This window comes from Stylophora pistillata, chromosome 14 (assembly GCF_964205215.1).
Source record: "Stylophora pistillata chromosome 14, jaStyPist1.2, whole genome shotgun sequence".
NCBI classification, from domain to species: Eukaryota; Metazoa; Cnidaria; class Anthozoa; order Scleractinia; family Pocilloporidae; genus Stylophora; species Stylophora pistillata.
In genome coordinates this window covers 21,523,041-21,544,940 of record NC_142532.1, presented here as the reverse complement: position 1 = coordinate 21,544,940, position 21,900 = coordinate 21,523,041, and the positions used below count along the sequence as shown (strand labels likewise).

The 21,900-nt window shown below is 41.9% G+C and overlaps 3 protein-coding genes across 4 annotated transcripts; 2 read left to right on the top strand and 1 right to left on the bottom strand.

Annotated features, from left to right (window-relative positions):
* The first annotated feature begins 1,396 nt into the window (after positions 1-1,396).
* On the top strand, positions 1,397-5,715 carry LOC111330888 (uncharacterized). Its single transcript, XM_022935866.2, has 3 exons — positions 1,397-2,202; positions 3,847-5,066; positions 5,359-5,715. Exons 1-3 carry the CDS (start codon positions 1,438-1,440, stop codon positions 5,423-5,425), a joined length of 2,052 nt encoding a protein of 683 aa, XP_022791601.1. The 5' UTR covers positions 1,397-1,437; the 3' UTR covers positions 5,426-5,715.
* Positions 3,036-21,336, bottom strand: LOC111330887 (uncharacterized). The gene is made up of 7 exons (XM_088744675.1): positions 21,252-21,336; positions 18,942-19,265; positions 18,259-18,522; positions 15,269-17,894; positions 11,724-11,961; positions 10,932-11,228; positions 3,036-7,950 (listed from the first exon to the last, which is right to left on the bottom strand). The coding sequence occupies exons 1-7, from the start codon at positions 21,334-21,336 to the stop codon at positions 6,349-6,351; spliced, it is 5,436 nt and encodes a 1,811-aa protein (XP_088600801.1). The 3' UTR covers positions 3,036-6,348.
* On the top strand, positions 7,930-15,249 carry LOC148717054 (uncharacterized). Of its 2 annotated transcripts, none has more exons than XM_088744481.1 (2): positions 7,930-8,055; positions 8,275-15,249. In XM_088744481.1, the coding sequence occupies exon 2, from the start codon at positions 8,388-8,390 to the stop codon at positions 14,751-14,753; it is 6,366 nt and encodes a 2,121-aa protein (XP_088600607.1). In that variant the 5' UTR covers positions 7,930-8,055; positions 8,275-8,387; the 3' UTR covers positions 14,754-15,249. The 2 variants fall into 2 exon arrangements, 1 of the variants encoding a protein (XP_088600607.1); XR_015995138.1 differs by having other exon boundaries at positions 7,935-14,995; positions 15,215-15,249.
* Positions 21,337-21,900: the final 564 nt, after the last annotated feature.

Here is a 21,900-nt window from a genome sequence, read left to right as displayed (position 1 = left end):
CATGTTCTCCAACGTTCTACACAATAAACAGAAGATTCGTAGCCCACGATCACAACAAATGTCTTTAGAAAATTATTATACTACGCTAAAGGTCTTGAAATCGACAAAATCTTTGGCTCTTAAAACGGTGTGTGTTACTCGACAGATCGTCACGCAATGTCACAGATTTTCCGCTAAAATCGAAAAAAAAATCAGCTATGGAATATATTTTTTAAAGTAATGAAACATGTTTTCACATCAATCCATGCCATCCCTTATTTTTTAGTCGGGATCATTTGCGGTCCGGGATCATTTGCGGTCCAATTTAGGGATCATTTGCGGTCCAATTTGGGGATCATTTGCGGTCCGGGATCATTTACGGTCCAATTTAGGGATCATTTGCGGTCCGGAATCATTTACGGTCCAATTTGGGGATCATTTGCGGTCCGGGATCATTTGCGGTCCTGGGATCATTTACGGACCCGTACAGTTGTACACTGAAGGGCTATCCTGGATAAATATTCAATTATTATTATTATTATTATTATTATTATTATTATTATTATTATTATTATCGGCTAACAGTGCAGCGCAGCTGCCGAGGGAGCCATTGACATTGTTTAATGATTTTTAGCAGCCTTGTATATAGGGCTCTAGATTTTCCATTCACCTTTCTCTTTTCTATATAGTTTTAGATATGCTTTTAGATATGGTTATCAGATTATTAGACTTTGAATCTGTTCAGATTTGACTCCGTTATTTATAGTTTTCCAGACGCTTTGACATTAAAAAAAAGGAGTAGATGTGAGCCGAAAATGAGTTAGTTTGGATCGCTTTTTACGCTGTCAATATTTTGTATTGTAGAGGATTTTATGGAAATTATTGCTAAATAAAGATTATTTATCGGCTAACAGTGCCCATCTGTTAGGAGGGGGGAAAATATTATTGGTATGCAAATCCGTGGATCCGCCGTAATTTCATAGCCAAATCAGTGAAAAATTGTTTACTGAATGAAATGGAACGAAACTTTACCACCTTGAGATAATCTGCCCAGTTCGCTTGCCTCCATTTTAATATTTTCCTTTCAAACGATTCCTACCCCAGAGTTTCCTCTGGTGTAGCATGTTCATCACATTCAGCGAGCTTAAGTAACTCTGCTGTTTCTCAATCGGTTTCCGTAAAATTTTATTATAATTGGGAAAAGATTCTTTGGTAGAAACATAACGGAGAAAATATTATTGTTTCCTCCGCAGAATGGTCTCTTTCAGCGTTCGTTTATTTTTATTTTATTCTCAAGCCTGCGGTACTTTCAGCGGACGAAATAGTTCACTCAAGATGGGAAAAGTAACGCGCTTATGGTATACTCTGAGTTCTGTTATATGACGTAATAAAGGACTTCCTCTCAAATCCCGGAAGTTCTCTTGTAGTCTCCAAGTAGTAACTATGCTGTAATCGAACATGAATTTTTGCAACACAGCAAACTTAAATCTGGAAAGTCGTCTTAGAGAATCGTATGGTTCAGTGGATGTTTTAATCGGTCGAGCCAAGAAGGGTGAATTATCTTGCCAAATTGACCTGGGTGACGCTTATAGTGAAGGTGTAGAAGGATTCGTGGAGAAAGACACCGAGAAAGCTATTGGGTGGCTAGACACAGCAATACAAAATGGCTGCTTTAATCCCTATGTTTTACTAAAACTTGGTGAATTACTGGGACTAACAAGGGAGCCACACAACCAACGAAAGGCGTACGATTTGTATCACAAAGCAGCACGTCTGGGAAGTACATGTGCACAGCTTAATTTAGCTGAAATGTATCGATGTGGAGTTGAAGGAGTGGTAAACAAAGACATCAAGGAAGCGTTTGAATGGTACAAAAAAGCAGCTGGGGAAAGTACAGTCGAATATAATACAGAGAGAGGAACTGAGGGGCTTCTTATTGCAGGAACAACGAGCAAAATGGGGAATGCTGTCGTTGATTTCCGACAAGATGCCTTGACACAGTTGTACGCGAATTATCTTGTAGGTGATTGCCCAGAAGGGAAACCGCAGCCAACAAAAGCTGTTCACTATTTGACTAGAGCTGCAGAACTAGGAAACACTGAGGCCCAACTGAACCTTGGAAAAATATATCTGGATGGAGATTGCGAGCAAAGTAAAGACTTGAAAAAAGCAAAACGGTGGCTTGAAAAAGCTTCTGCTGGAGGCAATGCCGTGGCTTTAGAGGTAGGTTTAATCTGGTCTTCTAATGTGAAAAACTGAGATGTGTTTGAATAAATTACTTCAGCATGTATTTCTGCTAGCTAGATGCCTTGTGCTCTATGCACCTATTAGTGATGGCTAGACAGGGGAACTTCGTGCATAAGTGGAGAACTTGACTTTTTAGAAGAATTGTTAGATAAAATCCCATATCCCTACCCAGAGTCTGGCCTGAAAATCGGGTTAATTAAATCAAATCAAATTCCCCCTGTTAGGGAAAACAATTTCCCTTTGGGCATTGAAGTTATTTTTGTTCTATTTTTATCTTTCAATTGCTTCGTTTGAATTGCCGAGATTTGTAACTTCCTTCAATCTGTACTTTGAAAATTCTGAGGGAAATTAAAACTTATAATTCTAAAAACAACCATAATTCTTCTATTTCATGTTTTCTTAAATCTTTTCCAAGATACAAACTTTGATCATAATTATGCATCACAAAAGAATAAAGCATTGTAGATGACAGCAACACTAACAGTGGGGGAGCATTTATTGACCCTCTCATTAGATCTGAAATGGATGACATGATACTTTTCCTAACAATTATGACAAACTCTCCAGCACAGCTAGAGGTGATGAGAATATTCTAGCTTTTCTGCAGGGGTTGTTATCGTTTTTTGAGGTGATTCCTTTGAATAAAAGTCATCAGATGATTTTCTTTTAGACTTTCCTTAAATGTTCTCAACCAGTTTCTGTTTTGGGAACTATAATAAAGAAGATAGCTATCTGTCGCCATACTTGCTAGAGATATGATGGACCAATGTACCCCATTAAAGGCTGTACTGGTAGTTATCACACACAAGCTATTTCAAGTTTTTTAGTAACAAGAAGCAAGGGTTTTTAATGTAGAAGTTTAAATACTTGATGGGTGAAAAGTCTTGAGGGTTTAGATCAATTCATTAGCTATCTAATTTATGAGAAAATCACATAATTTAAACAGCACTGACACAAAACAATCCGTGAGTCATTGCTTTCACAGTCATGATTTGCTTTGTTTATGGATTTATGGGCTTCATGCATGCTCTTTGTGATATCTTTTTTCTCCCCGATGATTTTTTAAAAATTTTTCAAATTTAAAGAGGATGTTTTGTACACCAAGATTATGCAACAAAAATTATAGGTCTGCACTATACTTTTTCAAGAGCAAAAGACCCTTGTACCTGTTTATCTCATCCATCGACTGAAAATAGCAAGATCCCATGTTCTCAGAATGTCCACGTGCTTATTTTTTTAGGTTATGTTATGCAAGAACAAGATGCACAGTGCAATACTAAGGAACCACCTCAATATTCTGTTTGCTATAAACTTGCTTCTAGGGAGATGTAGAGCAGCTAGGTGATTGGCTAGTAAGATCTTTGGAGTTTAAGGGTTGTTTGTCAAGTGGGTAATTAAGAATTAGATTTGATATTAGCTATAAAAGAGTGGATGGTAAACAAGTTATAGCTCATCTTCCGCTGCAGGATTAGGTCTCGGCTATGACGTAAAACCTGCCTTAGATAAACAATAAAACAGCCAGTTGTTAATTGCTATCAAACATTCTTGCTGTGTTTACAATACCATCTATGTACCATTTCATAACCACTTACTGGTACTATGTATATTTTTGATTATCAGCTTCTTCAGCAGTCTAAAATGAGTGATGATAAAGGGCACGATGCATCAGAAGTTTCAACAGAGGCTTTTAAACAAGCACTTGACATTATGACTGAAAAATTTAGCCAGAGAGCTACAGCAGCTAAGCATCCATTGGCAATTTCTAACCCTGTAGCTTTCTCAGAGGAAATGCTACATCAGTATGATTGGTCCCCAACAGCAAGAATTTATCTTCAAGCTTACAAACTGGTGAAAAATGGCCTTGAAGTTCTGAAGAAGAGCAACTTCACTGATGAGAGAGGAATTACTCTCATTGCTCATGGATATTTGACTGAAAACTCTATATTTCAAGCATTTCCTATGATCTATGAATTGTCATCCCATATTCTCCAACTTTGTAGGGAAATTTTAATAAAGAAGCCTGGCTTCTTTGAGGGGCTCCTTTTGTCCTATGCTCTGCAAGGTATCATAAGAGAGAAAATTTCAGACGAACAAGTAAGAAGTGACAGCCAAAAAATAATATGCATAATGAACTTGATCAATTTCATTCACAAGGCAGAACCTAACAGCCTTCCATGTGAACACCCATTTGAGTTTGATAAGAATTATAGCAGCTGGCTTCATGTTTTGTATGAACATTTAGCATCCCTTTACACCATTTCAGGGGCTATCAAACTAGGTGCGGAGGCTGCTGAGAACTCTGTCAAGTGGTGCACAGCATATTGTGATGCCAAAAGAGCATTGGGTTACTTAATGATGTTGCTGTATGTTTCCAGGAATGTCTCTGAAAGAGAAGATTCAAGCCATCAGTTACCTGAAGAGTTTCTCAGACTTGACAATCAGCAACCACATGAAAGAGAAATTTCCAAATATGACTCCTGGACTGCTGAAAAATTAAGAGACACAGCAGTGAAGGTTTTAAAAGAGTATCTTGTAGAGGCCCCACCATGCTACAAGACATACCCAAACGCTTGTTACTATCTTGCAAACATTCATTTCCTAGAAGGAAACAGGGATGAATTCAGAAAGTATTTTGAACTTGGGCAAGATGCAGAAGAAAAAAGACTTCCTTTCTTAGATCCTATTAACCTGCCATTAAAAGATGGCATAGCACCTTACTACCAACTTTTTGTGAATGTAAAAATACAACCAATGTGCGGAAATAAGGCTTGTACCAAAAAAGTTAGGGAGCATAACTTGAAATTTTGTGGTCAGTGTGGTATGAAAAAATACTGCAGCAAGTAAGTACCTACACTTGAATGGTTTTAAATATCTTTAACTTCAGTTAGTCTAGCATTTTGGTTTGCTCTCATTACGTTTTGAATATTACTGCATGGTTTAATTTATAATTCTCAGTTAGAGCTTATGATATGTGTTCTACAGCATAAGACAACTTGGAGTTTGTTAGGATCATTTTTGAATAATGTCATGGCTGCCGTATCAGTCGTTATTTATTTTTATAGATTGGCTAGGCAAAGTTTAAGGCATTCAGTTTAGAGAGAGACACTAATTCTTCTTTTGCATTTTACCAAGGGAGTGTCAAAAAGCAGATTGGAAAAATCATAAACCTTATTGCACTGCTACCAAGAAACTAGGATGACCTTAAAATGAGAGAAAGAAGGCATCACAAAAAGCAAGTGGAAGAACGATGAGCGAACTACTGTGCTTCTTGTTTGGTTGTTGATTCGCAGGGAACCCAAGGTCGTTGTGAGAGGAGCACAGAAAAAATTGGGAAAGCTACACTTTCACGATCGCTATCAAGTGAATTTGTAAAGTCTTTCACAGAACATTCTATCAGATAACACTCGCATTTTCTCTCCCTAAGTGGTACCGAGAACCTACTCTGGCCCAATTGGACTATGTGTTAAGAATAAATGTTAAGTAGTATTACTAAGTCTGACTTTCTTCTTGGAAATGGATAACAAAAAGGGAAAAATCGGTAACTGCTAATCTTGCTATCTGTTGGTTAATATTTACTCAGCATCATATTTCAAATTTCATTATTTTTCAAATCCAACAACAAAATTTGAGAAAGTTAATTTATATTTGATTTTTTAAGAAACACATTCTCTTGTTTCTCAGAGGAGCTGAGAAAAAGATCGAAAGGGTAAAAATTCTTCACTGAAACTCTAATCTAAACTGAATGACTAAATAATTGTATTTTACAAGTGAAAACGCACGATGTGACCCCTTCTTGATTGTGCAGCTACTACTTTATTTAAAGGGAACGGAAATAAATTGGTACGCAAGGTGGCCTTAAAATGGTTTGTTGCCACACAGCAACACACTAATTTCTCATAAACTTAGTCGCTTGGTTGTCTTCTTATGAGGTACTATAGGATTCCAATCACACAATAACGCCTTTTTACTGGATTAGAAAACATAAATTAAACTGAGAGTATTAATTAACCCGCTCGTTTGAAAGAGTGTTAGTGTAAAGGACCACTATGGTTGACTGCTTAGCATCTCGAAAAAAAAGTTGAAATCTTCGGAGTATTTGTACCGAGACAAACTCTTGGATCTTTACCACTTCTGATAAGGAGCCAAATGATCGATATAAATCGTCAGCTTTCCTCCTGGTTCAGTGAACATGGCCCAGAAAAAACATTTCTTATTCGTAAACTTTTCCAAAGCTCCAAGCACGCCGCAGTCCATTATCACGTTAAAGATTTCTGGACTAACGATGTAACAATCGATCGTGACACTTTGGTCGTAAAGTACCATCAACTGCAGTGGGTGACTGTTAAGAGTTCGTGTTTGAATTTTGACGATGAACTCCTTATTGGGCTTTGGTTCTGGTCCCTTTCCAATTCCCTTTAGGTGAGAGCCAAACATCCGCGTCGGGATACATGTAAATCCTGGCATATGTGCCGATGAAATTCGGTCAACTTGAACAGCATAGCGAGTTTTGAGAGCTAAACATATTGTCTTGTGTTTAGGTCTATGGTTGCGCTGGCATTCTTTACTGCAGTAAGATGCAATGTGACATCCTTGGCACTTCACAAAACTCACTACTTTATCTCTTCGGCGACGACAATAGATGCAACCGCTACAGCTTCGTTCAGCCACCTCTCTGGGATGATACATGCCTTCTTCATTGTTTAGTACTTTGTTTTCCTTGAGAATGGGTGCTTTTGAATAAGTACGCTTTTCACCCTCTGGAAGCTTTAAAAACCCCAGTGCATCAATATCTTTGCCATCGAGTGAACTGAAGTCAATATTCGGGCTATCCACTTTGAATTGATACTCAAGCCAAGGGCCACTGTGATCTCTGACAGTGTTTTTTTCCAGAAGAACCCTTCCAGAATAATTGACTCCAATAAAAATCCCACCACATTTGTTGCCAGTGAGTTCGTTTCCTACTATGTGTGCCGATGTTCGCCTATTGGCGACGATGCCCCAAAATCCATTCTCGAAAATCTTATTGTTGCTAATAAACATTTGAGAATCATTATCAAGAGAAATACCAAAGGCTCTGTTGTGATAAATACTGTTGTTTTGTAAAGTTATCTTCTCTTTTGTATCGCCGACGATGATGCCTACTTTTCCATTTTCAAATATCTTATTGTCATTGACGTCACATTTCCCCGCGAGTTTCCAAATCAGAATGCCGTGATTACCATTGTCAAATATCTTGTTTCCGAGCGCTTCAAGTTCTCCTCCTTCCCTTGCCTCTAACCCAGATTGGTGGTTCTTGTACACCTCGCAGTTTTTCACCAGTAGTCGAGAACCTTGCCCAACAACAAGAGCACCTCCACCCCCACAGTTAAAAATTACACAGTTTTCAATCAATCCTGAGCTCTCGAGTGAAACCACAACTCCTGGAAAACCGCTTATGCCAGACGTTGAATCTGAATCGCCAAATTTTCCCGTCCGATCGCAAGCAGGTTTCCCCAAAGAGGGTGCCACACAGCCTGGAACTCCGTTGCAATCTGGATAGTCCTCGCAACTTATCTCTCCTCCTGAAATGACACACTGATTTAAGTGTGCACTTCCATTGTTCCCAAGACAGACGAGGGAAACGTTCCCCCTTGGAAACACAATATTTTCAAAATAACATTTGGCGCTAGAAATTTGGCAGATCTTTGCACAATTCAAGTAAGTTGTGACGTTTGTAAGGTCCGTTCATTGCGTGACAGAAATTAGATATGCGCAATAACGACAAGGGCAAGGCTCAGAGTTCGATTAAAACGATTTAAGGTCTCATCCTTGCGCTAAGAGGGAAAAGAGGTATGATGAAATATATTTGATTTAAGTTTGATCTTCCCATTTATTGAGTCATATGGAACACGAATCTTAACTGTAAATCGTCGATTGAAATTGTGTTGTTTCATGTTAATATTCGTTCCCACGTGGAGTTCATTGCATTGTCATCTTGTCTAGTATTTATCGAACAGTTCTTATAATTAATTTGTGTCCAATTAGTGTATTGCTACCGTTTTGTTACAGTTTTTACGTGGTATTAAACATTTTACGAGTCAAAACCGTGAACGTATGGTTTCCTAAAAGCTAACGTCAACTACAGTAAAAACTCTCCCGTCGTGCGAGGACGAAGATCGATTATGAACTACGCAACACAACGAACCGAAGAAAACGCTGTAAACGTTCGGTCTTCCTCCCGCGAAAGAGTTCCGACCGAAAAGGGACTTGAGTACCAAACTCAATTGCTTCAAAGAGATGAAGATTCGGCTTTAAGAGCATGGAAAAGGCAAATAGAAACAACAAAGGGTGCTCTCGCATTCTCCACCGATATAACGCTTTTGCATCAAGAACGATGTAAGCTAGAAACACGAATGAACGATCTTGCGAATGCGTACTGCAAGCTGATCGATGTGCTGGACTCCGAAGAATCCAAATCCAACGCGACGAAAAATAACGAGAAGTTTCTACGGGAAACAGAAGAAGTTTGCAAAAACCTAAGCGCTCGAATTTCCGAACTGAAATCCGAGAAGCGCGAACAGAACGAAGAGCGCGAGTCTGTTTTCTCGAAGCGCTCCAGCCGGAGTAGGAGTTCCCGCAGATCTGGAAAATCATCACACTATTCGAGTTCTTCCCTCGGGAGGGCAGAGATGCTAGCCAAGGCCGCAAGACTCGGCGCCGAGCTAAAATTCCACGATATCGAAAGTGAAAAGGTCGCCGCTCTGAAAAGGCAAGAAAGTGACATCAAGAAATTACAGATGATCAAAGAGCTAGCAGCTACTACCGCCGAAATCGAAGCAGTAACCAAGCTCGAAGAGGAAAGTTACGAACGCAGTCTCCCAGAAGAAGAAGAAGACCCCTATGGCAGAATACATGAATATCTACAGTCACAATTAAGTACCGTTATCGACAACAGCTCATCCGCCGAAGCTGTCCCAAACCTGGGGAATGTGGTCACTACTGCATCCCCCGAAATGAACGCCCATACTAACGTGACATTTTCGTCAATGCCGCCAGTAACACTCAATTCGCAGCAGCCTTCTTCCAAGTTACCGCATCCAGTGTCTCCTCCTTTCCCTGTGAAGTCCACAGCAACGCCACGAATAACAAATCCAGCTATTCTCCACACAGACTCAACAACGGGAAGCGGTAATCCACTAAAGTTGACCGGTGACGAAACCATTCTCACGAAATTAGCCGATGTACTCGCTCAACGACAAGACAGAGACTCTCTACCTCGTCCAGAACCTGAAGTGTTTAAAGGCGACCTTCTTCGCTACCCGATGTGGATCAAATCCTTCGAGACATTCATCGAACGAAAAACAAAGGATCCATCTGAAAGGCTGTATTATCTCAGCAAGTTTACAGCCGATGGAGCCAAAGAAGCAGTAAGCGGTCTTCTACCCTTAGATTCTGAAGAGGCCTACGTTGAAGCTAAGAAGATTCTCGCAACCCGATTTGGCGATCCCTTTCTGGTTTCAAATGCTTATCGAAGAAAAATCAGCGAATGGCCAAGGATTCTTCCGAAAGACGGCTCAGGTCTTAGAAGGTTCTCAGACTTTCTGCAGCACTGCTGCACCGCTATGCACTCCATAAGGTACTTGGAAGTACTTAACGACCCAGAGGAAAATCAAAGGATACTTAGAAAGCTTCCGAACCACTTAGTTTCAAGATGGAGCCGTATTGTAGACAAGTCGATTGAAGAGGAACGAGAAGAAGGTCACAGTAGAGAAGCCTTGGGTCCAACCGAAGTTAATAGTACGGAAAACGCAAGGGGGGCCAAATACCCGTCGTTCGAAGAATTTTGTCGATTTTTGAAAACAGAGGCAAGGATCGCATGCAATCCCATTACCTCTCTGCAGGCAACAAGGGAAGAGGATTCGAAAGGAAACGGGGACAAGTGGAAACCAAACAGCAAATTCCCAAAGTATAAGGAAAGTAAAGATAGTGGATTCAGGAGTTTTGCAACAGGCGCAGAGGAAAGCAGGGAAGGAAAAGAGAAAAACAAAGAGGAAAACAAGGCTAAAAGGACAACCTGTCTCTTCTGTAAGGCCAGTCATGACATTGATACCTGTGATAAGTTCCTACGCCTGCCTTTAACGGAAAGAAGGAACTTTGTGCAAGCCAAGCGCTTGTGCTGGGGGTGTCTAAAGTGGGGCCACGTAAACAAAGACTGTCGTGGAAAAAAACCCTGCAAGACCTGCAATGGACCCCACCCTACTTCTTTGCATGACCAAACCTGGAAACCACAATCCAGACAAGAAACTCCAAACCAAGATAGTATTGCAAATCAAGATACATCTATCTCTCATCGTATTGAAGTTTGTAACATGAAGGGCTTCGACCATGGTACTTCCCATTCCCTGATCGTTCCGGTCTGGCTTTACCATCAAGATGACCCCAAAGTCAAGGTCAAGGTGTACGCCCTACTGGACGAACAGTCAGACGCATGTTTCATAAAGGAGTCAACGCTAACAGCCCTTGGCGTGGATGGCCCTAAAGTGGATCTAGAGCTTTCTACCGTACTCGGTCAGAAAACCATCACAAGTAAAAGGGTAACTGGACTCGCAGTTCGCGGAGTCAACGAAACGACAGAAATCACTCTTCCAAGAACGTACACTAGGAACGTGATTCCTGCTAGACGCAGTCAAATCCCTAGGCATGATACCGCTCTCAAGTGGCCTCACCTGGAAGGCATCGCCAGTCAACTGATGCCTCTTGATACCGAAGCCGAAGTGGGCCTGCTGATAGGAGCCAACTGCGTTCGAGCGCTTAAACCACACCAGGTGATCCTCGGAAACGATGACGATCCGTACGCAAAAAGGACCGCACTTGGCTGGGGAATCATCGGCAAAACCAACGTGCGAAGTCAGGATGAAGGCACCGACGACGTCAGAGACGATGTTTTCTGCAACCGTATAATCGCCTGCGAAGTTCAGCAAGAAGTTCAAGCAATGTCGAACAAGAAGACATGCCACTTCGCCCTGAAAACGCAAGTAAAGGAAGTTTTAAGTCCACTCCAAATATCCAAGATGTTCACACTTGACTTCAACGAGCGTGCAACCGAAGAGAAATCCCTTTCCTTTGAAGACAGAAGGTTTCTAACCATAGTGCAAGAAGGTATCCATCAAAGAAATGACGGACACTACGAGATGCCCCTCCCTTTAAAGAATAATAGCGCTGAGCTGCCCAACAATAAGGAATTGGCGTTAAGCCGCCTCATGAAATTGAAGCAAAGGTTGAAGAGTGATACTCAATACCGAAAGGACTACGTGGACTTCATGCAAGACAACATTAAGAACGGGTTCGCAGAGAAAGTACCAAAGGAAGAAGTCTCCGATAAGAGCAAGCGAGTCTGGTACATTCCACATCATGGAGTGTACCACAAAAGGAAACCCGGGAAAATAAGAGTCGTATTTGATTGCAGCGCCCTGTATCACGGCTTCTCCCTCAATCAGCAGCTTTTACAAGGTCCAGACCTCACCAACAATCTTATAGGGGTGTTGTGTCGATTCCGAAAGGAACAAATAGCCTTCATGTGTGATATCAAGGCGATGTTCCACCAAGTAAAGGTCGACGGCATTCACCGCGACTACCTCCGATTCTTGTGGTGGGACGATGAGAACTTCGACAGCAGTCCAGTTGAGTACCGAATGTCTGTCCACCTTTTTGGTGCAACTTCCTCCCCTGGATGCGCTAATTTCGCCCTTAAGACCACTGCAAATCAATATGAAAGTGTTTGTGGAAAGGAAGCAGCCGACTTCATAAGGAAGGATTTCTACGTCGACGACGGATTGAAATCGGTCGCAACGGTCGAACAAGCAAAGAGTCTTATCAGCAGCACCAAGTTATTGTGTCAAAAGGGAGGCTTCCACTTACACAAATTCACCTCAAACAATAGCGAAACTCTCAATTCTATCCCTCCTGAAGACCGAGCCACCGACAAAAGGAATCCCAGTCTCGTAAGCAACGACCCAGCAATAGAACGCGCATTGGGTGTTTACTGGTGTATAGAGACCGATACACTTCAGTTCCGGATTGTACTAAAGGATAAACCACTCTCAAGAAGAGGAATTCTCTCTACAGTTAGCTCTATCTACGACCCCCTCGGCCTGGTAGCCCCTGTTATTTTGCAAGGCAAAAGTATCCTTCAAGAACTGTGCCGCGATGGATTTGGCTGGGACGACAAAGTGCCTGAAGATATTAGACCAAGATGGGAGAGATGGCGTTCCGAACTTCCCGCCCTAGAGAAGTTGAAAGTGCCAAGATGCCATAAACCGAACGAATTTGGAGAAATTAAGACAGTGGAACTCCATCACTTTTCCGACGCCAGTCAGAACGGATATGGACAGTGCTCATACCTTCGCCTGACAGATAGTAACGATCGCATTTGCTGTTCGCTCGTAATGGGTAAATCACGCGTAACCCCATTGAAGCCCGTCACTACACCAAGGCTCGAGCTAACCGCGGCAGTCGTCGCCTCTAAGATAGACTACGTCTTACGTAAAGAGCTAGAATACGAAGAAGTGAAGGAAACGTACTGGACAGATAGCAATAACGATGCAAGAAGATTCCACGTCTTCGTGGGAAATCGAGTACAAGAGATTCGCGACAAGACATCGCCAGAACAATGGCACTATATAGGAACAAAGGAAAATCCTGCCGACGTCGCCTCTCGTGGTTCTAGTGTGCAAGAATTAATCGGCAATAGCTTGTGGTGGAACGGCCCAGAACTTCTCTGGAAGCCTGATAAAGATTGGAATCTCACCGATGCTTCTCCTGAGATCTCACCTGATGATCCCGAAGTTAAAGGGGTTTCCGTTCTAGCGATACAAGCCCGGAAACCATGGTCTGTCCTGGAACGCTTAGAATACTTCTCCAGCTGGCATCGTGCCAAGAAAGCTGTTGCTGTTTGCCTTCGCCTCCAAGAGAAGTTCCGACACGCGAACAATAAGGAAGTTAAACAAGATTCCAGTGATTCGAAGTCAAGTAAATACATCCCTGTCAACGTCGAGGAATTGCAAAACGCCGAGGGCGAAATTATTAAGACTGTTCAGAGAGCAGCCTTCCCCGAAGAAATTAGTAGAATGAAGAAGCTGAACGTCCAAGAGCAAACGCGCGATGAGAAAACCATCACACGCGGAAACAAGGCTATGAAGAAGGCAAGCTCTCTCTATCAACTGGACCCGTTTCTCGACGCAAACGGAATACTAAGAGTGGGTGGACGAATTAGACGTTCAAGCCTGTCGTATAGTACGAAACATCCCATCATCCTTCCAAGGAAAGGACACGTAACCGAGTTAATCATCTGCCACCACCACCAGAGGGCCGAGCATCAAGGTCGCGGAATGACCCATAACGAAATAAGGTCAGCCGGCTACTGGGTGATTGGTGGAAGTTCGGCTGTATCGAACCACATCGCGCAATGCGTAAAGTGCCGGAAATTGAGGGGAACTCCCCAAGACCAAAAGATGGCCGACTTGCCAGAGGACCGTCTCGAACCTGCCCCTCCGTTTACATTCTCAGCGGTAGATTACTTCGGTCCGTGGTATGTAAAGGAAGGTCGCAGAGAACTGAAACGCTACGGAGTTCTTTTCACGTGTTTGTCCTCCAGAGCCATCCATCTTGAAGTCTCAAACAGCTTGGCCACAGATTCTTTCCTCAACGCCTATCGTCGATTCGTCGGCCGTCGCGGCCCAGTGCGCCAATTACGATCAGATCAAGGTACAAACTTCATCGGCGCAATGAACGAACTCAAGCAAGCTGTCAAGGAATTGAACCACGAAAGGATCAGAGAAGAGTTGCTCATAACCAACTGCGATTGGATAGAGTTCAAACCGAACGTACCACATGCAAGCCACTTTGGCGGAGTATGGGAGCGCCAGATAAGATCAGTGAGAAACGTTTTGGCATCGCTACTAGAGAGCCACGGGATCCAACTTGATGACGAGTCTCTAAGAACCTTTATGGTGGAAGCGGAAGCTATCGTTAATTGCAGGCCACTCACCATGAACACCATAAACTCCTCACGGAGTCCCGAGCCACTCACTCCCAACCATCTATTGACCATGAAGTCAAGGGTAATTATGCCTCCTCCCGGTGATTTCAAACGTGCAGATCTCTACCTGAGCAAGCGATGGCGTCGCGTCCAGTACTTGGCCAACGAATTTTGGAATCGATGGAGGAAGGAATTCTTGCAGTCGTTGCAGCCAAGGAAAAAATGGATTGCAGTCAGAAGAAACCTACAAGTGAACGATATCGTGATTGTGATAGACGAAAGTTTGCCAAGGAACCGCTGGAAGCTTGCTCGTGTCCACGAAACCTTTCCCAACGATGACGGTCTGGTCAGGAAAGTTAAGATGGCGATTGCTACAGAGTGCCTAGACGATTCAGGCAGACCTACAAAACCGACTGCCTACCTGGAAAGGCCCGTCCAGAAAGTAGTCCTATTACTGCCTTGCGATCGAGTTGCAGACCAGGGAATCCCCACCGAGGAGCCGCAACTTTAAAGGGGGCAATAATGCTCTCCGAACTCTCATAGCATAGAAAGATAATAAGTAAAGAACAATACATGACTGATTAGGTTTGTTTCGTTTCGTAAATTGTTGCCAATTTAGGGGAGCCATGTGACGTTTGTAAGGTCCGTTCATTGCGTGACAGAAATTAGATATGCGCAATAACGACAAGGGCAAGGCTCAGAGTTCGATTAAAACGATTTAAGGTCTCATCCTTGCGCTAAGAGGGAAAAGAGGTATGATGAAATATATTTGATTTAAGTTTGATCTTCCCATTTATTGAGTCATATGGAACACGAATCTTAACTGTAAATCGTCGATTGAAATTGTGTTGTTTCATGTTAATATTCGTTCCCACGTGGAGTTCATTGCATTGTCATCTTGTCTAGTATTTATCGAACAGTTCTTATAATTAATTTGTGTCCAATTAGTGTATTGCTACCGTTTTGTTACAGTTTTTACGTGGTATTAAACATTTTACGAGTCAAAACCGTGAACGTATGGTTTCCTAAAAGCTAACGTCAACTACATAAGTGTTAGATCCGAGACCTACAACCTGAAGGTCACTAGGTGTTCGAAAGGCACTCAAATGGTATTCACCCTCGTGTAACAGCAAAGTTTCGTTTCCTTGAATTGTCATCAAGGCAAAGGCCAGCTGAGTTTCATTGTATATCTCTGTGACACGACCAACTGTTACTTTAGGGAACATCTGACAAAACGTTCTGTCTTGGCGAAGACTGGGATCGAAGTGAAGGGCTACTGCAACAGCTGCACGTTTCTGCCCTTCAAGCTCACTATTTCCACTTTCAACAAGTTCTCGCAGAGCCCAAGCTTTTCGTTGAAGTGCTTTACTGTAATCAGGTTTTAGATAAAGGCACTTTTTACAATCTTGCAAAGCCTTTCTTGGGTCTTCAAGTTTCAAATGGGAGAGGGCCCTATTACAAAACAGCTGGTGATCATCAGGCGACAGATCAATGGCTCTTGTGTAAAGATTCAGTGCTTCTTTAAACCTGCGATTTTTAAATGCATCGTTCCCCTTTTCCCTCAGTTCGTCGGCTTCCTCCTTCCTTTCATTATGAATAGAATCTTCTCCAGCCAGGACCTCGTTTTGAGGAGAAGGGTTTCTCATACAACACGTGATCACCTTGTAGTCCTTGTCTTTCAAAGGTACATCAACAAAATAATGCGGCAAGTCGCAATCTTCCTCAGGGGTTGGCTTTCCAAGGTGTACTAGCAACTCTAGTTTCTTTTTTTGCATGGCCTGAGCTTTCACTTTCTCCTGCGACACACTAAAAAATATCGCTGCTTCGTTGAAGATACGAACAGTTGCATCGGTGTAGAAACTTTCGACATCATTTTCATGTTTCTCCAGGTAGCTACGCAAATGTTCTTGCAAATAGGTCGAGTGCGAAGCCAACTTGCCCCACAGTTGTAATGAAGGAGGATTCTCAACACTGAAAACCGCATCTTCAAAGAAACTTTTGCAGACTTCCGCTGGCGAGCGTGTTTTTGTCAGTGCATGGTTAAGCGTGTGCACTGCACAGCAAAGTACACGCAGTTCAATTTTGTCCTTTTCAATCTCACTTCGGATAACGTCTTGCACCAAACGATGAACACTGACAGAATCTGTCCCATACCTTTGAAAAAGGGAAAACTTGGTTAGAAGGGAAACTATCTCGGCAGCATCCCACAAATCGCTTACTGCTCCAGAAGTTCCCACGACGTGGAGTCCTTCGTTTATAATCTGATACGGAATGTCATCTGGACCTAGGTAGGCACAAATTTTCATTACGATTGAGGGGGTTTCACCAAGATCCATCTCTTCTGACATTTGACTAACTTGGTTAAAATTCAACAGCCACGTTGTGTGGACTGCCAATCTCTCAGATGTTGTATTTTCCACCAGATTACGAGCTTTCTTCTTCTTCAAGAGATGCATCTTTAGTCTCCTATACTTCTTCAGATACTCTTTGATAGGCTGGCGAAGGGATCGGATATAAGCAGCAGCTTGATCAAGAGCTAAGGGCAGTCCTCCAAGCTCTCTTACCAGCTCACGAAAATCACTGTCCTCTCCGGCTGTACCACTTCTTGATTTTAAAAATTGAACTCCCTCTTCCGCTGTGAAGCATTTCAACTCAATACAAGAAGTTTCTTCGATTCCTGTTTCTTCTCCGGTTTCCCTTGCTTCTCTTCTCGTGGTTATGATGATATGACCACGGCCGGCTTGTTTCCAATAACCATTAAGTAACTTCCGCATATCCATGGATATTTCTAACTCATCCAGATTGTCAACCACTAGACACCACAGCTGTTCACGCTTTCTCAACCAGTCCAAGGTTCTTGACAGCGAATTGGAAAAGTCTTTGTCATCAAAAGTTCCAACTTGACGTGCCATCTCGCTGACAGACAACTGGAAAAGGTTGTTGTTTTCGCCCAAAATCCAGAAAGTACCACCGGGATATTCCTCCTTTTCTTTCTGTCGCCAGAGAAACTCGACAGCAAGTGATGTTTTTCCTACACCCCCGAGACCGCATATAGCTGATTCCGAACAACCGCTCACAACATTTTTCAATTGTGCTGCAATTTTTTGTAGCTCACGTTCGCGACCACAAAAGCAATGATTGCGACTGGGTAGATTCAAAATTTCAGCATAGACTGTGGCAATGGCACTACCCTCTTCTAACTTTTTCAGCCGAAAATCTAACTGAGTTTGTCCGAACTCTAAATCCTCCACCTGTGAGGTTAGGGCACCCTGTCCGCCTTTTAAAGAGGTTACAGCTGATTCTAACCCATTATGTCTTTCTTCTAACAAGGAAATGTTTTGTTCATTTGTATCTTGGCATTCCTCCATTCTAGTTATGTTGTTAGAAATATCTTCAATTGTTGATGAGAAGTCTTTGTTCTTCTCTGTTTGCGCCTGGTGCTCTTCCTCCAGTCGACTTTCTATGTCCGTTATACGTTTATCAAACTTCGTTATTTCATCTGTGGCGTCTTGAAGAGCTTCTCCTATCCTCTTAGCTTCATCAACATTGAATTTCTTTATGGCCTCTAAGTTTTGTGTTAAGTTGGTTACTTCAATGCTGACAAGTTTCATCAGATCCTTGTCCACTGGAGAACCCATGCATAATTTCAAACCTGCCGAGAAACAAATGAAATGTATACAACGTCAGCCATGATGTGAATAGTTTACCTTGGGTAGCCAAAGAGTCTTTAATGCTTAGGAGAAAAAAATTAAAAAGGGAAGATGGAAAACAATGGACTTTACATTTTCTGTCAAGACACTGGTTAAATTCCCCCACAGGGCAAATGTGGGCGAGAACTGATAAACCTGTCGTTGAGAAGATCAGCTCACACAGAGCTGCAAGAAAGACTTGTGCTCACCCTTGAAGAGGCATCCAAAAGTATTTAAAAGGAAGACTAGGGTCCACCCTGGGAGAGGTATGCACCGAAAATATTTGGTTAGGGCCTTATGTGCCACATGCACATCATCATGACTAACCCTTGGTTTCCCACTCCTGAAGCTCATCACATACTTGGTCTTCATCGGCTTTTGTTGGAAGCCCCAAAGAACGAATCAATGTCTCCATGAGTTGGAAACTGTTGTTGAAGTCCAGTTCATTCCAGAGATCAAAGTTACAGTGTCCCCACTCATTTCTTACTTTGGAGCGCACATCCTTAGCATTTGTTTGGATGCGAGGGTGAAACACAGATGAATTGGCCAGCATTCCTAAAACTGCTGACAAGTCGCATGTGCTATCAAAACCTGAAAATATGCAATAGGATTTATAATTGAGGTTAGAAAAAGGAGTAAGATACTCATACAAGGTAAATTATTAGTAGACGTCTTCTTAGAGAGAAACACTGTGCTGGTAATATCCTAGTTTCCAGGTTGACAAGTATGACTCTTGACTCGGCTGAACATGAAGTCAGAGTCTTGTCAGCCCAAGAGTCTTTTGGCCATGCGCTTTAGCGCCAAGCCAGGTGTGTAAGAGATCGACGTGCCGATAAGAAATCGCAGGCTGATCTGGCAAAAGTATATATTATAAACTTTGTTCCTCGTCATTGTATTCGACTGTAAGTGATAATTATCGAAAGGATCAACTAGGGATTTGAGATTGTTGGGTAAAGCGTCGTTCTGTGTCCAAAATGGGAAAGATACGCGAAGAAAACTCAATCATTCACCTGTAAACTTGGCCATGTGTGGTTCAAGGTAAAGTTTGGCCAGATCCTCAGCAGATTTCACTTTGTAATCATATCGATGCACTTTTCTCTTGAATGTTCCCCAATTGTTGTTAATGCTGCCATAGTTTAAATCAAATGATCCATCTTTCTTCAAGTGAGTGGGATGAACCTGCTTATCAATTCCACTAGAGCTCTTCAATGACGTGTAGTGTTTAGCAAGTTCCTTTCGAGCAAAGCCACGGAGAACTGGTAATAGAAGCTTGTTTAATGTAACTCCAATCACAACCCATCTTTTTTGTTTGTCATCCAAATCAAAGCTGCTGACTGAATGAAATTATAAAAGAAAACAACAGTTTTGCTATATATTCAAATACATCTCATTTGAAATGCAGGTTTACATTGAATTTTAAGATTTTAGGTTTAAAATAGTAAGCATTGGGGAAAACTTCACCATTGGTTGGAAGGGATTTGCCAATTCTACAGACTATGAATACTCCTTAGTCTGTCAAGCAGGCAAATGTTTTTAATATTTTTAATTTTAATTTATTGACCACGGTTCAACAAATACAAAAAACTAATCTACATTACACAGTTACAAGAAAAGAAAAAGTAAAGTGGAGTGGCGGGAGCGAGGAACAGAACTTTCGTCCCTACTGAGACCTAACCCCTATAATACGATGAAAAAGAGACACAATAAATAGGCTAGAATATGCATGTTTACAAAAAAGCAAGTCAATTTAAGTTATAAAATACTAACTTAGAGGACTGTATGAGACGAGTTAGAACAACATAGGTTATTTAATTTAGATTTAAATGTTAAGAGCGAGATTGTACATTTTATATTGGGTGGAAGAGTATTCCACAGTCCTGCATAATATATGCATAATAAATATATGTGTTTATAATTCAACTGTCATACCATTTTAAATTTTTTCAGAGGGCAATGGTATGCACAAAACATGCCACAGTATCACACTGTTGAATAGCGCGAAATACCAAAAAATTAAATGATGATGGAATGATAATATTCTTGCTTAAGCTTCACCACATGTGAAGTGCGGGCAAGAATATAAGGTCAGGTAAGCAGGAATTGGCCTGGATTTCTTTCTCTCTACAATTGGCACCTGGCACTAGCTTGTTTTCCTGCTGGGTTTTATAATTACAAAGAAGTAAGAACTATTCATACTGATCACGAGACCTACTGCATGGTTATTTTACATGGATCCTGCCAAGTGTCATTTCATCAATTTATTTTCCTTCCAGATTCATTTAAAAGAAAGTGATCAAAGTTCAGGAAAAGCATGTGATCAGAACATGACTGAAGTCAGTGCCTAGAAGGGGATACTTTCTAGTGATAGCTTTATTTAATCACTTTCGCCAGAGTGTGGTGAGGGTCGCACAACAGAGCGAGGCTCCAAATTAAGTGCGCCCTATATCCCACCCATCCCACCCCAGGGGGAGGACATCCATCACACAGTAATCTCGTGTGTGGGAAATTAACGTCTCCTACCCCAACCCTGCAGGAGACGGGACCTCCATTTATTCGTCCCTATCCGAGAAGACTAGAATATCTAACCATTTCTTGATGTTATAGAAAGGTAGCAAATTCTTCTCAATTATTTTAAGACCCTGAGTGTTGGTCCGGCCGGGGCTCGAACCCTCGACCTCCCGCACAACAGTCCAGCGCTCTATCCATTGAGCTAACCGGGAGGCGGTCAAGGATAGGCTAAAGGAGATGTGCCAGTGGATGGTGAGGTAGAGTCAGATGTTTACGAGCCGAGTGGCCCAAAAGTGACTGAGATGGGGTCTATAACTAGCCACAGAATAGACGATTATGGGGTAGGGGGTTTAAGAGGCCAGCGACACAAACCCATTGACCCATTGCACCTTAAAATCAGTATGTATATTCTTCATACAAAAATCAACGGGAATTGGTCTTAGGATTCCTGTGATTTGTTCTGGTCGTCGCCATTACCATGTTTCATTAAATAATCAAAATGCCACTTCAACGTTGTAAATCTGTGAATCACGCCCTTTAGGTGTCAATGTGAACAAATTAATTTGTATTCGTCCGGATCCATTGCGATCTAAGTTATCGACCGATGTACCTTTGGATTTTTTCCTTTTAAATTCTCGATTTATTTGTAACAAGTCTCGGCTGCTAAAAGATTTTATGGCTTATCACAATATCGACCTCTTTGCCCTGTCAGAGACGTGGCTTCGTGGTGATGACTCGGATGTATATTATATCTGTGACATTTTTCCAGACGGATAAAATTATGCTTTCCACCATGTTCCTCGATTACATACCACTGGTGGCGGGGTTGGCATTGTTCTCAAGAATAATATCAAGGCTAAAATTCAAGTACATGAGTCCTATTGCTCTTTCAAACATCTTGAGCTGGAATTCAGGGCTACGAAGTGTTTTGTCCGTTTAATTGTATTGTACCGTCCTCCTTCATTCGATGTGTCACTGTTTTTTGATGAGTTTGCTAGCTATCTTGCCCATATAGTAATAGCATCAGGCTATTCGCTGATTGTTGGTGACTTCAAATTTCATGTTGATTCTCAAAATAATGCTGGTCGGCGATTTACTGGCCTTCTTCATTCATTTAACCTTCGCCAGCATGTAAATGATTCTACGCATAAGAATGGCCATACTCTTGACCTCGTTATCACTAGAGAGGAACAATCTTTCATCAAGAATCTCTTAGTCTTTGATCCTGCACTTTCTGATCATTTTATGATCCGGTGTAATCTGGATTTTTGTAAACCTGTTGGTCAAGATCAAATGTTATCTTTTCGACGTTTACGTGCCATTGATATGGATGAGTTCTCCTCTGACCTGGAAGACTCCGCGCTAATTCGATCACTTCTAAATGATGACTTTTCATTAGCTTCTACCCAGATTGACATATGACCACATCAACCTCAATGCTTACTCAAAGATGCGTGTCAA

Bases quoted from the DNA above. Each gene is read 5' to 3' on its own strand.
- LOC111330888 (XM_022935866.2), top strand. From the start codon at position 1,438: ATGAATTTTTGCAACACAGCAAACTTAAATCTGGAAAGTCGTCTTAGA. The intron at 2,203-3,846 runs GTAGGTTTAATC...TTTGATTATCAG, and splicing joins GCAATGCCGTGGCTTTAGAG to CTTCTTCAGCAGTCTAAAAT. The intron at 5,067-5,358 runs GTAAGTACCTAC...CATTTTACCAAG, and splicing joins ATGAAAAAATACTGCAGCAA to GGAGTGTCAAAAAGCAGATT.
- LOC148717054 (XM_088744481.1), top strand. From the start codon at position 8,388: ATGAACTACGCAACACAACGAACCGAAGAAAACGCTGTAAACGTTCGG.
- LOC111330887 (XM_088744675.1), bottom strand. From the start codon at position 21,336: ATGTTTGAAAGAGCAATAGGACTCATGTACTTGAATTTTAGCCTTGAT. The intron at 17,895-18,258 runs GTTAGTCATGAT...GTTTCTCGGCAG, and splicing joins TCAGGAGTGGGAAACCAAGG to GTTTGAAATTATGCATGGGT. The intron at 11,229-11,723 runs GTCTGGACCTTG...TTGCGTTTTCAG, and splicing joins CCTATAAGATTGTTGGTGAG to GGCGAAGTGGCATGTCTTCT.